Source organism: Mizuhopecten yessoensis, unplaced genomic scaffold, assembly GCF_002113885.1.
Source record: "Mizuhopecten yessoensis strain PY_sf001 unplaced genomic scaffold, ASM211388v2 scaffold10589, whole genome shotgun sequence".
Taxonomy (NCBI): domain Eukaryota; kingdom Metazoa; phylum Mollusca; class Bivalvia; order Pectinida; family Pectinidae; genus Mizuhopecten; species Mizuhopecten yessoensis.
This window is the reverse complement of record NW_018408622.1, coordinates 658,788-674,057: the sequence shown is the minus strand read 5'-3', so window position 1 is coordinate 674,057 and position 15,270 is coordinate 658,788. Positions and strand designations below refer to the sequence as shown.

The window sequence follows — 15,270 nt, the reverse complement described above, 5'->3', positions numbered from 1 at the left end:
GATCGGGATTTCCTTGTAAACAGATTTCCATTTTAATCATTTTTATGACTTGTCCATCAAGTTAAAATATTTTTAATTTTCAGTGCACTAAACAGTAAAACCTTGATATAATGTCCGCCATACTGCCACATTGTCACTATACAATAAAACCTCTATATAACGTCCCTCATATTGCCACCGACATATTTTGAGGTTTCCTTCTCCATTTGTCTTAACAATTTCTTGATATATCCTTCAATATAACACTAAACTCTTTCATAATGCCGACATTTTGCTGGACAAACGGTGACATTATAATGAGGTTTTACTGTATAGGAGGAACGTCAGTAGACTAAAAGTCACTATAAAAGTCTTGTTTAAATTCTTCAGATATGTCAACAACTCAGCTGATCCTCCTGTTTATATATCAGGCACCAACAGATAGGCCTGTTGGCACTTGACCACATACTGGTCACTTCAGACTAATTCAGGAATTTCTTGAGATGTCCACACATGTATTAAGACACCATGACAGCACATATCATCATGGCGGTCACTGGTCAGTAATTATAATGATCTCATCATATGGTCGAATCAATAAACGTTGAAACAGAAATGAATTTCTAATTGAACATACATCTCACCTGTGATTGCCTATGTATCATCTCCTACAGGCTTACATAGCATAAAGTTTGTTAGGTTCCTTAAAATATAGATCTTTAAAACGTTCCGGGTGAATCCTTATTTTTGTGCATCAACTGTACTATAAGGCAGCCACTACTCTACATTTGATGCAGTAACATGTGCCTATCAATACACGTGTGTCACCCATAATACCAGGCATACCCTCATGCATGTTAATGTCATTGTATAATATAGCGTAACGGGGCTGCAGTGGCCGGGTGGTTAAGGCATCTGACCGTCTACGCTCACTAGCCTTCCACCACTGGGTCACCACATTCATCTAGCGATAAGCCCATGCCTGTTAATAAGCCCACCCATATTTATTGCCATTGTTTTGCAATATGCCAATCTATGTTGGCCTCCTGGGCTTATAAGAGTATAAATATGGTACATGTATATTATAGTCTCCCACAATCCTTGGCTACGAGGAATTAAATTGAGGTAGAGGCCATATCTTACAAGTTTTTTATTACTTGTATCCAAATTAATGCTTTTCTAATTTCATCAAATAAAAAATCTTTAAACTAAATTAATTTGATCTTGCATCTTAAGGATTTTACACATCATCACAGAGTGTGGATTTGTCTGTTATGATAATTATATATTCAAAAACGTGTTACATATTACAGCAAGCTTACAACTTTCTTCGTGAAAGGAATTTCACTTTAGTATCAAATAGCTTACTTTATTAAATTATGTTAATCACACAAATAAAATAACATCAGGACTTATTAAGCAAAGCACATTTGTAGTGACATGTCCCTATCAAATCAAAGGAGTCAATGAGGTGATGATGATAAGCATGCAAACTACTAGAGTTTAATATACAGTGAGATCAATAAGTCCATCACTGCATGATCATGAACTACTGTTCATAAGGTTGTGAATACACTATATTCATACAGTCCAAGTGTCTATTCCTGACCACAGGAATACACCACTGACGACCAGTTTATATTATCTGACCTTGACAGAAAGCAGACAAACATAATCCCCCATATTACCTAACATCGTCTGGACATTAGACAATGATTACCTGTAACGACAATGTGGCCATGCATGCCTACAGGTAAATTGTGGACAGGCATAACAGGCCAGTGTTGTCTGTTAATACCAGTAACGCTGCCCATCGTACAGGTGTTACACCTGGTTATGTAAACGATTATAAGGACCAACATGTTTGCCTGCAGGCCTGTATAGGTAAACTGTGTCACTCTGTGAACAGGTGTTAAATTGATTTCACTGCAAATCAAGATGCAATCATTGCGATAAGATGCGTGATTCGGCCCGGGGTGACAGATAACACAAAGCTGGAGAGGTGTACACCTTCGTAAACCTGTAAGCTGAAGATAAGCTATATGTACACCTCACCCAAACCCCACAGACAGATGATACTACTGTAAATAGTTGCATGTGGTCCAAATCACGAAACACCTGCACACATAACTTACCATAGATAACTAATGTAACCAATTCAAGGATAAGCATGTGTGTGTGTTCCTTATTTTCCAAGCCTCTATATACCTTGAAGGAGACTCACAATTAATTATTTTGTCGTAAAAGGGGCATTGTAAGTATAAGACATTTATAGATTTAGCCACACAGTTAAATACTCCCCCTGTGGGCTGACATTAGTACCAGTGTTTAGTAATATTATTTGAATCATCTCTCTGGGATTCCCGAGACTGAACAATTCAAGCAAGTTCTCTAATAGTACATGTACGAATATTAATGAATTCTTTTGTTAAGATAGACATATTTAGACGTTTGTCTAGTTTACAATATGGCCCTGTAAGACTCATAATATATACACAGTTCCAGGGATAGAGCCAACAATGTTTCTCTTTATTTAGGTTTGGTTGCATGGTTCCGTTTATCCTTGACCGGATATCACCCGGTATGTAGGGCGATTGAAGAATAGGGCAAACTAAGTATAGAAGTCAATAGCATCAAGCTCAGGACCTGAGGAAGCCTACTATTCAGGTGAAACCGGTAGACGTTTTCCTAATAAATAAAACTCAACTTATCGCGAGCTTGTTGCGATTTACTTCTATACATAATATACAACTGTCAGACATGTAAACAATGTTATATTCAGACTTCCAGAAAAGTTCATGCATAGAAAAATAAATATTTTTTGTTGTTCTATTCCTGATTTTAAGAAATCTTACCTGTATATCCATGGTTAACGACAGCTGTTTAGGTGGGAAGTCACAGTAACCGTCATATCTTTGAATCTATACAGCCCACCAATTATTTTAGTGAATTCTTCTCTGCAATGGAAATAAATATTCTTGTGATATCGACATCGACTAATTCACAAAACATATATCTGTACATGTATGTTATACCTGTAACAAATGATATAGATATATATATATACACACACAAATAATTATTATACAATGTTGTATCCCCTCTACCAGAAACTGATACAATTTCTGCAATAATGCCCATTTACTCCTACACCCCATTTATTTGATAAAGAATCTTATACTCAAATTAAATTATTCCGAATACTTCTATTGCAGGCAAATATTTTAGCATACAGTGATTTGCGGGATACAGACATCGATATTTAAGTCCTAGACTAATGTTTTTCCTTTGGGACACATTCAAATTTTGTGGACCCACAATAGATCTTAGTAATGGGGGCCAACAATATACTGAAATATTAAGCCCAGGACTCACCTGAAAAATCCTGCAAAATAAGTATGATGATTGTATTGTACCCATAAGTCATAGGAATCAATGATACAAATTGTGGTGCAAAAATACATGTAGGACATCGATTAACAAGCCTAATATAAAAAGCCAGCAAGTCCAGAATAAATAAGTACTTAAAACAAAAGAGTGAGGCATTAAGTTGTACATCAACATGGCGTCCTAATCACGCTATCAATAATGCACTGACAAATCTCCTTTACACACACCAAAAATAGACTGCAGTCACGCTGGGCAAGCAAATACAAACAAAACCAGCACGAATTTGACATCCCAATATATTTACGATCCTTATATATACACTAGCAGGAAGTTCTACGTTTTTATAACATTCAAGATAAGTTTGACACATTTATTGATTTTATTGTAAAATGTACTACGCTATATTTGAAGAGAGATAAATATTTAGTGTATACGTGTTTACAGGCCAACAAGGAAGATTTGTGCGGGAAGAAGAAACACGTTTGTATAGGGTATGACTATCTATATATCTCTCTCAGTTCTAATGTGATCTTGCATGCAAAGATTTCGATTGATTTCATCAGAAAGCCACTGCCTTGCCAGTAGTGGAGAGTAAGAACAGAGAACTTTGTGTGTTAGTTACAAGAAAAGCGGAGTTATGCCCCTTTAATCAAAACCTACATAGTACAAATCAATGTATTTTTTGGACAACTATTTGCAAAATCAATGTATTTTTGGACAATTACTAACTTATTCACCCCTAAAATTTCATAATGAACTGTATCAATCTTTGAATTGGAAGGGTTCAAATGTGTCTTCAGGGGTCAATGAGTTAAGATGGATCACAAATCAACTATGTCTAGAATTATAAATCATGATCAATCTTCACTTATTTGATATCACTTATGTAACTGTGAATGTTTCATTGATTGGTTGTTGATGTTATGAGCATTCCCCTGTGAGTTGTTCATTAATATCATAATTGGTTATGGATCAAATAAACTATTCTCCTGCATAATGCATAGTACTGAACCTCCTTTGATACAAAATGGACAATAACATCTTAAACATATAGATATTTTGTTATAATCGCCTGAAGAGCTCCAAAATGTAAAAGTACTAGCGAGATTTAGTCTTCGGTGTTTTGATTTATAAATCACCTGAAGAGCCCCAAGATGGGCGAGAGTACTAGCGAGATTTAGTCTTCGGTGTTTTGATTTATAAATCACCTGAAGAGCCCTAAGATTGGCGAAAGTACTAGCAAGATTTAGTCTTCGGTGTTTTGATTTATGAATCACCTGAAGAGCCCTAAGATGGGCGAAAGTACTAGCGAGATTTAGTCTTCAGTGTTTTGATTTATTAATTGATATATATGTTAAATTCTCAATATGTTTCTTCTTCTTCATTTTTCTTTCAAAAAAGTACCTGCACATCATATGTGGGTGTGCACACAATACACACAATTAGGGTATATATCTACGGGAATATGCATCCATTATCCTATCATGACAGAGAAAAATTCAGTTACAAATGGATATTATATAGATCTGTACAGGGCAGTTTATACCGACCAATCATCAGAGAACATGTAGCAGCTACTGTAATGATTCAGACTCCCACATCTTGACCTTTAACCTCTCACTAGATAAGGTTACTGATCAGAAGAGACCAGTACCTCAAGGGTGAAGCATACAAGTTAAAGGTGCATTCACATGTGTGCAGTCTTTCCTTACAGCAGCTTGTTGTTTCAGACGGCCACACCTTAACCTTTGACCTCTCAGTAAGATATAGGGTTACAGCTCAGTGGATATCAGTACGTAAGACTATATACTGTATACCAGCCAAGCGTAACCATTCCTGCGATGTAGTGGGGCAATGTGCATTATACTGCGTGTCGGTTCACACTTCAACCACTAGATCACTGCAGGTTGCACAGGGTCTTGTTAACTTTGGTTCACTCACGAAAATTATAATAAGGAAGGCTACTTTTGTAGCAAATGTTACCATGACTGTTTTTCTTTATCAACAAGATCCTGTAATCTTAATCAGTTCAGCAGACACATCTGACATGACCAACCCCCTAAAGTCCAGGATAAAACGGAGTGGGGTGAAGTATAATGAGATACAGGGAAGGTGAACGGGGTCGTACAGTTCAATATTTAATTAAGTAGCACAGACCAGCAGATTTTTGAAAAACATTAACAGCCCAATCTGTATTTTCATAAGTTTTCCAGTTCCATACTTCCAACCCTCCCTATTTAGGAGGGAGTAACTCTTGATTTTGGACCCTTGAATTTAGTGTTTTGAACCAGTGAGTTTGCTAACTTAATTCCTATATTTCAAGATCTGATTATTTCATCTGCAAAAACAACTCAAAATATGTCTTTTATATGTTTATTTTGTCTCTAGGGGGTTACTGTAATATACACACATTTTATTTACGTCTTTGATTTTGGGCATTCAGAATCTCACTCATGGAAAGGTTCACAAAATTGGTAAGTATGTGTTATATTTATTGTAATACAGGAATATGACTTGGTCATACAGGTATTGTGTATTGAGATAGAAAGGAAATGTTGCAACAAAATAGACAGGTATTTGTATTGACAGTGATTTTGTTTTTGTCTTGAACTATAGCTGAAAACATTTAAGCAGCTTTCAAACCAAATTTTTCAAATGATAAATATTAGGAATATGTTTTATCATAAAATATTCATACTAGATCTACTGTATATTTTCCAAACAACTGACTGCAGTAAAATCAGTGTGGGAAAAAAACACATTGTTAAAAAAATAGGAGTAGGGATATGTGTATTGGGATAAAAGGGGTGTATATTGCCTTATATTGGAATTGAGGGCTACATGTATTGGGATAAACGGGTTGTATTGGAATTGGGGCACAGGGGTTTGTTACAATGTCTGAAATACAGTATGTGTATTGAGGTAGATTGAGGGATTGTGTATTGGATTTGGAATACATATAGTACCAGTTGTCGTACGCGTGACTGGCAAAACGACTGTCATCAGAAAACTTTTCAATTAACAATAAACCATTAGTATCCATATTACATACATACAGTAGCCAAGATCTTATCTAAATTATGCTTCGAAAAATGTCTGTCGGAATGGTGCAAATATTCGATTTTCAATTATTATTCTAAAGTCGTATGTGTCATTTGGAGAAAGTTGTGTGAAACTGGACAACAGAACACAGTTCACATCTTTATGTTCGTCAGAATGAGATCGTTTGTGACTTTCAGTCAAAGGAATGGATATTATGATTATTGATACATGTCCATTAGACGTCCGCCTGAATAGGCCTACTTCCGCTGTATATTGCCGTCAAAACAGAAACGGCACCAGGAAATAGTCACACTGGGTGTCTTACCTTGAATTATGTTGTTGCTCTCATTTGTAAGCTGACAATATACTCAAAGTACATATAGTTAGGTCAATTACCTGTAAAACGTTCTTCTAAGAATACACTCAACGTGTGTGCCTTCTTGTAGCCATATTTGTTTACTTGGCTAGTGGAAAATGTAACGAATGTTGTGATTGGCTGGTCTAAAAATAGAGCTTTACCTAAACCTTGTTAAATTTATGTAAATGCTGGAAATATGCCTTTCTCATTAGTATTATATATGATGTGATATGATGTATCACCACGTATCCAAACAAAAACAGGAACTATTTGAAAGAAATCAGAGAAAATATCTCGTTTCAGAATCAGCCAATCAAAACACATGTCAGGAAAAAGTGCACCTTGCTACAGGTATTTAATTCTTCCTTATAAGGATATACCACAATTAAAAGTAGTTGTGTTAGTTTAAACATTCTTTTTCATACAGTTGTGTTATACATAGTTATTAGTAAATGATCAACAGTCAACACTATAGTTAATTCTTTTGTTAAATATTACGTAAAAATAAAGAATAATAACAAATACATTAAAAAAATAATGGTTAATTTTATTGTAAATTTCAGTTATAGTATTCTCAAAAATTAAATTAGTATACTCTTAAAAATTAAATTCAACTTATATATACTTGTCTGCATTTTATTTCCAACAAATTACACTTACAGTATCTTAATATAAATATGTAAATCTCATAAGTACACCCAATTATTGCAAATGATATGAAACAATTTATGCTACATGTATATAGCTAATATAAAATACATATGTATTATATATTCCACTATCGCAAATCTCATCCATCAATTAAGCACTTTTGAAGATCACTGTGATTGGTATAAAATAAAACATATCATATATGTTGATGATCGGTGCTGATTTAATATCTCAGTAGATCACAGAATTATGAGAATGGTATATTTGTTCTTCCATAGTACAGTATATACAAGATGGCAGAGTAATGTTTCCTGTTCACAAGCAAGTGAAACATAACTGGCACAAAAATTCTCCTAAAGTACCAGACAAACTAATATAAAGAAAGAAAAACCTAGCACTGAGTTTTAGGTGAAATTTACTTTTCAGAGGTAAGAAATATTGTCTTGGTAGAATTAGTTTATCCAATATTTTTTTCAATGACCAAACTTTTTCATTAAATACATATGATTTCAGAGGGATGGGAAAATATTTACTGATTCATCTCCTTATTACATGTCTTGATAAAATATATTGGCAATTAACATATCATAACAGGAGTTGTGTATGACTTGTTGAATCTCTGTTTAATAACAGAGTGAAATAAAATACAGATTTTATTTTAAGGCACATTATGATACCATCTTCTGACTAGAAAACATTACTTATTATTTTACAAGGTTAACATTTATGCCATTACAGTTCCTGTCATAAAAAGAGCTAACTTCCATCCTTTTTGCTACTTGCATAATGAATCATCAAAATAGCAAATATTAAAATCATCAGCAGAAAGTATAAGCTTAAAAAAGTGAAATTTATTACCTAAGGTATTTGTATGCATATTGCAACCTAATGGTTGCTTACCGGAATCAGACCCCTTGTCTGTCCAGGCCAACAGGAATTACATGTATTAATATAACTTCATAACTTGTTTCATAATTGTTGTGGAAACAATATATTCCATTTTAATGTTCTTATAGAACAGGTGTGCTAAAATGAATAATTCATTGAAAATGAAGGTGGCTGATTTATAACACTGTACAGGTGAGTACACATGTATATGAAATAATATTTACCTGAGTCATTATACAGATTATGTCACTTTCAGTAACAAACCAGTTTTACCCAGAGTAAGAAAGTCCTATTTCCTCATAACGTAACGACAAATGAAAAGTAATGTTAACTTACTTGCGATAAGCATATGTAAATAACATTGTACATTTGAGTCAAAACAATTATTTTGAAGGAATATAGCAGTTTCGATCAAAGTTTTATCTTGTAAAAGTACTTAAATGAAAAAAAATAATTGAAGGAATGTTATTGTTTCAACGTAAAATTAATCTTGCAAAGGGTTGATTAAATTATTATCATTATATTACACTATGTTGAAGGAATACTGCTGTATTTATAATTAACCTGAATGTATTGAATCTGTCATCACAGTTAATTTTTTGTCTAGGGTCCCCTATAATCACTTTTGACCCTTTGACCTATGAGGTCACCTTTGATCCTCATGACCCCATTAGACATATGGCACATGTGTAGGTTGTATAGTTAAATAAAAACAATGGTTTTAAAGGAAAGTTGCTGTCTGTATAACTAATCTGAATGTATTACATTTATGTTATCCCAGTTGATGTTACGTCTAGGGTCACATACATACGAGTCACCTTTGACCCTGTTACCCATGCTGTACTTTGACCCTATGACCCCTGTAGTCAGCACATGTGTCTGTATCACAGTTTTGAATTTTGTAACATTTGTCCCATCTCATCCAGATTCTGAAATAGGGTCTCACAGAACTTGACAGCGTCTGTATGCGGGCTGGACTTCCAGACACTTACAGCTGGTACAATCCTGTAATGGTAAACACTTAAAATCAATATTAATCATTATTCTTTATTATCCAACCTAAAGATAAACAAAATATATATATAGATCAGCGATTTCTACTCTCTTCAATTTCAGCATTTAATAATTTCATCTTTTGAAATACCAAGCATCCACATTCAATTGTTGGCAGGCTTTTTGAAACAAAAGGCTTGAGGGGCCTGTATTGCTAAACTGTTATTTAATGGTGATATATAGCAAAATATGTTTAATGCTGAAATGCTTGAGAAGACGTTTTGATCTCTGTGACCTTGAACATCCAATGACTACAAGTCTAGCAATTCTTGATTTGGGTCAATTAAGGTCATAAATTTGAATAAAATTTACAGTTTCTCATCCCAGCAAACTAGTTAGAGGCTATTATCAATTCTATGGAATTTATGATTACTATCTATAAATCTTCTGTCAATATTTTGCCACATTTAACCACTATGACCTTCAGTTTTTTAGCTTTTACCGGTAATAGCAATGTTAAGATACAAATTTAGCAGTACTTACTTGTTTGCTTCTATTTTGTAGAAGGCTCCGTATCCATGTTCCATCATCGGAGCCACACAACCATAGACAGCAGTGTATCCTACAAAACTGGTGGATAGCACAAAGGATCCTCCCCCTCCACTGAAACCAACAAATAGGACAAAAATAGTCAATACGTCTGGCCAACAAAAGGACTTTTCTTGTTTGTTTGTGTTTTACATCCTATTAATAGTTATGGTCATTTAAAGATTTTTTTATGGTGGTATTAAATATTTTAGCACTCTTCACGCTTATTGGAAAATGCAAAATTAAACCATTAATTATAAGAACACTGTATGCTTGATTTTTCACTGATACGTTATAATTTATGAAATATAATTACACTGTATTCCATATTATATAACATTTAGTTGTCTTACATTTCATATAAATAATTGTTCACATTTGGACCACAATTCATGACTATATCATGACAATGCAAGTTTACGAGAAAATAGATATCTCACAAAATATCAATTGTCTACAGTATAATCCATCTTGACAACTTTTATTTGAGAAATCATTCTACCTGGAACATAACAGAATTTAATATCCAGGAAATGACACAAATGTCTTTATTTATTACAGATGATCTTGAACTTTTCATTATCACGTTATCAGGTCTAAGATTTTGGCAGCAGCCCTGATGCAGGCATCCTCGATCTCCAGAGGTTAAGCTCACTTTCACTCTCTGCATCCCTAGAATTTGTCATAGCAAAATTGAAGGTACAAGGCTGGCTATTTGGTTGATCTCAGGTAAAAACACCTGACCTATCGCTGGGGCTGATAGAAGTCTTTTGAAGATTAAGGAGGACTGACACGTTACTGACTTAAAAGCCAGTCATTTTACTATTACGCAACCGACAGACTTTTTGATGTACATCATAGGATCAAACAGGTCTTCTTGTCTCATCCACAAGGTGATGCTCACTGAGCCTTCGATTTCGCTATGACATAGGGCGTGCAGAAAGTGAAGGTGAGCGTAACTCTTCCAGCATCGAGGACGTGATGTACTGGTGTCCGGTTCCACAGCTCTGGATACAGGACTTTTCCGTACCTTTTTGTGAAGGACAGGTCACTGTACAGGTCTGGTAGAGGTAGCCCGTCTTCTTTGGCAACACAGGACAGACCCAGCAGGTGACGGTCACACCCTGTAAATATATAGGTCACTGATACTTAATTACACAAAATACAGTATGTATAATTTAAATTACGATTTTAAGGATCTCCATATCACTGCCTAAAACTGAAACTACGCATATTTGCCCTTACTGGGCAGAGTGAAGAAGGCGAAAGTTAAACAGTGGTGAACATTTCCTGGTATTCCGTCTTTTCGTATTGCAGAGTTATCTGCTCTTGTGAACAGGTATTGATTGTTACGTCATTACGTCTCTGCAATACGAAAAGACGGAATACAGTATATATATGTTCTTTTTTCAGCTTAATATGGTCTTACCATTTAGGTGGTTTGCCTCGTCCATCAAAGAGTTGTGTTTGCTGGCTGCCGCTAAGTACAGCTGCACTCGTCTGTCATTCTGCGAACCCAAAACAACAACTTAGATTATCGTAGATCCAAACATAATAAACCAAGTTATTGTGCAGGAACTGCTACCCAATCCGAGCACAGTATACTTATCAATTTTGCACCAATTTTGCACAACTTCAAACTTAGCCTTTTAAGTCTTTGTGTAGAGTACATGCTTACCAACTTTCATCAAGACAATTTTTAAATTATTTATCTTGCAGAAATGTCAGTGTGGCTGTTGACCAATCAGAGCACAGTATGCTAATTAATTATGCACTGATTTTGCTCATCATCATTAAACTTAGCCAATTCTCTCCATTTGTACAACGGTGTTCCAGACTAATATTAATGAAAATTCACCCAGCTGTTCTGGAGAAGTAGCATTTTTGAGGAGAAGTTGACAATGGATGAATCAATATCATGTCTGTTGCATCATGACGCAGAGTCACATGCCGTTCGGGCAGATCAGGTAAAATTTTACAAAATACAACACTCCTTAGAATTCTTACCAGCCTTAACAGCTTAACTGCTAAATCATTTTGAAACTACAAACTCATTGGTTGATGAATTTTGAAATGGAACACAAAATTAATGTACATGTAATTGTTTTACAACTTTTTGTGTGTGATTTTTCTATTTTGGAAAAGGGGGCCTAAATTCAATTTGTTTGGGTCTATTTCATAGACCTGTTTTGTGGTATGTTAAATAATTTCATTTTGGCTATTCCCCCAATGCTAGACTTTTTCAGGTTTGTTATAACCTAAAAAACAGACAACCTGAAAAGTGATGACGTCGTATACCAATTTGTTTGGAGCGTTATTTTTAATTATACATTCTGATTGGTTGAAGTTGCTTGGCGATGAAATTTACTGTACAATGTTGTGGTTCGTGCAAAATTAATATTATTATTTTTTTATCAGAAATGAATGAATATTCATTAACTATGAAGTAAAAAGTGTTGTCTGACTTTTTAAATTAAATTACAATGGATAGCCATGATTATTTGTGGCATTATACAGCATATCCCGAAAAAAATGTGTTCACTTTTGTGCATAAAGAAATTCACAGATTTATGCAAAGTGCGCACATTTTATTCCTTGAATAAATATGATACCAACAGTAAGGACACCATTACCTATAAACCTTACTTGCTGCTCTCTCTCTCTCTCTCTCTCTCTCTCTCTCTCTCTCTCCTTAAACATGTTACGCTGTCATAATGTCCCAAAAAACAAAGAGATTTGTAGGAATTCATGATCACTAACTTGTTTATTTTAATTCCATGGACCTGAGAGTCCAAGTACAAAGTTGATTATAAAGATATATCATAAAATATCACTAATAACGACATGTGCAATAGAAGTTAAATGACAAATTGTAGAAAATAACGTAAATTACTTAAAGCATACTACCATTCAGTGAGATAGGATACATTTAAAGATTCAATCAAGTTCACAAATAATTCTGCGAAAAGATCTGGCCCTGTGTTCATGAAACTGTAATTATGCTCAAACATTGATTTTTACCTGAGCCAACTTTCTCGTTACTTGCTTAAATCATGTAGTACAGTGAAAGGTCAAATGTAAACAGTTTTTTGGCTTTTAATCTCCATTATTCTTCCAGTTCACTGTCAAAATGTGAATTTTTATGAATTGTTTTTGGGAACAGGAAATTGCACTTGAGTACAGAATACGAGTTTGAGCGTGAGAACGGTTTCATGAATATGGGTCCAAGTTACATGACATAAACATGCTGAGTTAACATCTTCTTGGCACAAAAACATTAATCTTGGCACTAAAACATTAATCGTTAGTCCACTAATTGATTTAACATTAGTTCCCACTCAAATGGAGAATTGCATGTCAAACTTGTGATTACTTTGTGGACTTATGAATTCATGGATGAATATTACCCACGAAATCAAAGTAATAAAAACTCCACAAAAAACATTGATTTCACAGTATATAGAGAACCAGCAAAGGCCCTCAGTATACTGTTCTATCTGTGCGAATAAGATTTATGGAAATTAAAATTGTATACGTTGCAGCATTACTGATTATTTAATTTGTTATATCATAACCTTATGTGTGTGAGCTATTGGATGGATATAATCTTAAAATTTTATTAACTAAAGGTAAAATTCAAACCTGCTTATGCAGCTACCTCCATTAACTCATTCACCCCTGAAGACACATTTAAACTCTTCCAATTCAAAGGTTGGAATAGTTCATTATGCAATTTCAGGGGTGAATAAGTTTTCAGACTATTGCAATCTTTCTCATTGCAGTAATATTATGGTGATTTTAACCTGTGTTAAGAGACCACCCCCATTAAGAGACTGTTTTTTTACTTAAAGAGGATGCTCTCTTTATAAAGGTTTGACTGTTTCAGTTCATGTTCATTATTAGAGTGCTTAATAGTAAAATGATATCCCATCAATTTCAAGTAAATTTATAACATAAAATCAGACAATATTTTATTTATCACAAATCATTTTTCTTGAACAGTTTTTTGTCAACCATCACAAAGCCACGCATCCTACTTGTACATCATATATGACCTGAGTGAATAAATGCTCAATAGAAACACTGTTACAACTGTGGGAAGCTGTTGCTAAGCTCTGCAGAAGCTCTCAGCAATACAACTGTTAGAAATCAGCTACTATGTCTTTTTCTCGTTAGGAATGTTTCTATTTTTGTCTGTTTACACATCCCACTCCTGCTGTTTGTGCTACAGTCTCGCCTGAGATGCAGGTAACATGTCTCCCATCTCATCCAGACTTTGGAACAGCATCTCGCAGAACGTAACAGCATCCGTATCAGGGCTGGACTTCCACTTTGAAATGATGGGCACTATTCTGTAACACAAATAAATTACCGTATATAGAGAGTATGTCTTACAAAGACCCATTTACCCCTAAAGTCACATTTAAACTTACCAAATCAAAGACTGGGCAAGTCCATTTTTAAAAATGTAGGGGTGAATGAGTTAACTGGACAAGCTTAGAATATAGCTTAGACAAGTTTGGCCAAAATCCACACCTATGTTGAAGGAAAATTATTTGGTTTGGAAGCTCAATCAAATTATTTTATATATTATGGGTGAGACATAAATTCTCCACCCTCTGATTAAGATTTTAAAATTGCCATTCCTTCTGAGAGACACAGAATGTACATTCAGAAATCTTACTCATTAGGATGAGATCTTCCTTTGGAACTATTGTTTTTCTCAAACACCCTAAAAGAAACTGTTTTGGTTCAGTCAATTATTTTAATTATTAGAACACTAAAATTACATCTTTTCCCTCTTCAGCACAGGTAGCATGTCAACATCCTTGGGTGTAGACAGCGAAATCTCGCACAAGGAAAACCACAGAAAATCTGTCTTGAGAGGGAGAATAAATTATGAATAAGTTTCTTCATATCCAGACCCAATATTTCCTGAGGGTTGACATTCAGGGATCGTACACCATGGGGCGTCATAAGTTAAAGGTAGTGAATGTTTGTTTTTCTCCCGCTCTCCCTAAAAACCATGTTTTAGAAAACTTGAATGCTTTCTTCACCAGCTTCAAATGAAGTCATCTGGTTATAAACTAGAACCTTGGCATAAATAAATAAATCACCTTTCCATCCGTCTATAGAAAATATGGGGACATGCTCCAGTATACGAGAAAACATTAATTGAATTTTGCATCAAATCTGGTGAGCTAATTTTCCAAAGAGACCCTATGGAGAATGTTCTGACAGTCTCCACCTGTTCAAAACATGTATTAAGGAGATAGCTATTTTGGACTATGCTAAAACTAATTGTGATATATTTTGACATGAGTCCAACGGCCCTGTTGCCACCCTTACCCCTGACCATGACCTATGGCATAACAACTCCA

General features: G+C 34.6%; 2 protein-coding genes across 4 annotated transcripts in view; both read right to left on the bottom strand.

The window, feature by feature from the left end:
• The window catches only part of LOC110461186 (rho GTPase-activating protein 21-like), a 109,110-nt gene extending 102,237 nt beyond the window's left edge, over nucleotides 1-6,873 (bottom strand). The window contains exons 1-2 of the mRNA XM_021514547.1: nucleotides 6,808-6,873; nucleotides 2,835-2,936 (exon numbers count right to left, since the gene is read on the bottom strand). Coding sequence (XP_021370222.1) covers nucleotides 2,835-2,846 — 12 coding nt within the window. The 5' untranslated portion in view covers nucleotides 2,847-2,936; nucleotides 6,808-6,873. The remainder of the gene's footprint in view (nucleotides 1-2,834; nucleotides 2,937-6,807) is intronic.
• A 428-nt stretch (nucleotides 6,874-7,301) lies between these two features.
• Nucleotides 7,302-15,270, bottom strand: part of LOC110461182 (peroxisomal carnitine O-octanoyltransferase-like) — a 28,837-nt gene continuing 20,868 nt past the window's right edge. The window contains exons 13-16 of one of the 3 annotated variants that reach the window (XM_021514537.1): nucleotides 11,319-11,397; nucleotides 10,920-11,013; nucleotides 9,845-9,964; nucleotides 7,302-9,313 (exon numbers count right to left, since the gene is read on the bottom strand). In XM_021514537.1, the coding sequence (XP_021370212.1) occupies nucleotides 9,193-9,313; nucleotides 9,845-9,964; nucleotides 10,920-11,013; nucleotides 11,319-11,397 (414 nt within the window). In that variant the 3' untranslated portion in view covers nucleotides 7,302-9,192. Of the gene's footprint in view, nucleotides 9,314-9,844; nucleotides 9,965-10,919; nucleotides 11,014-11,318; nucleotides 11,398-11,420; nucleotides 14,242-15,270 lie in introns of those variants that run through there. The other 2 variants (XM_021514538.1, XM_021514536.1) reach the window with 2 other exon arrangements.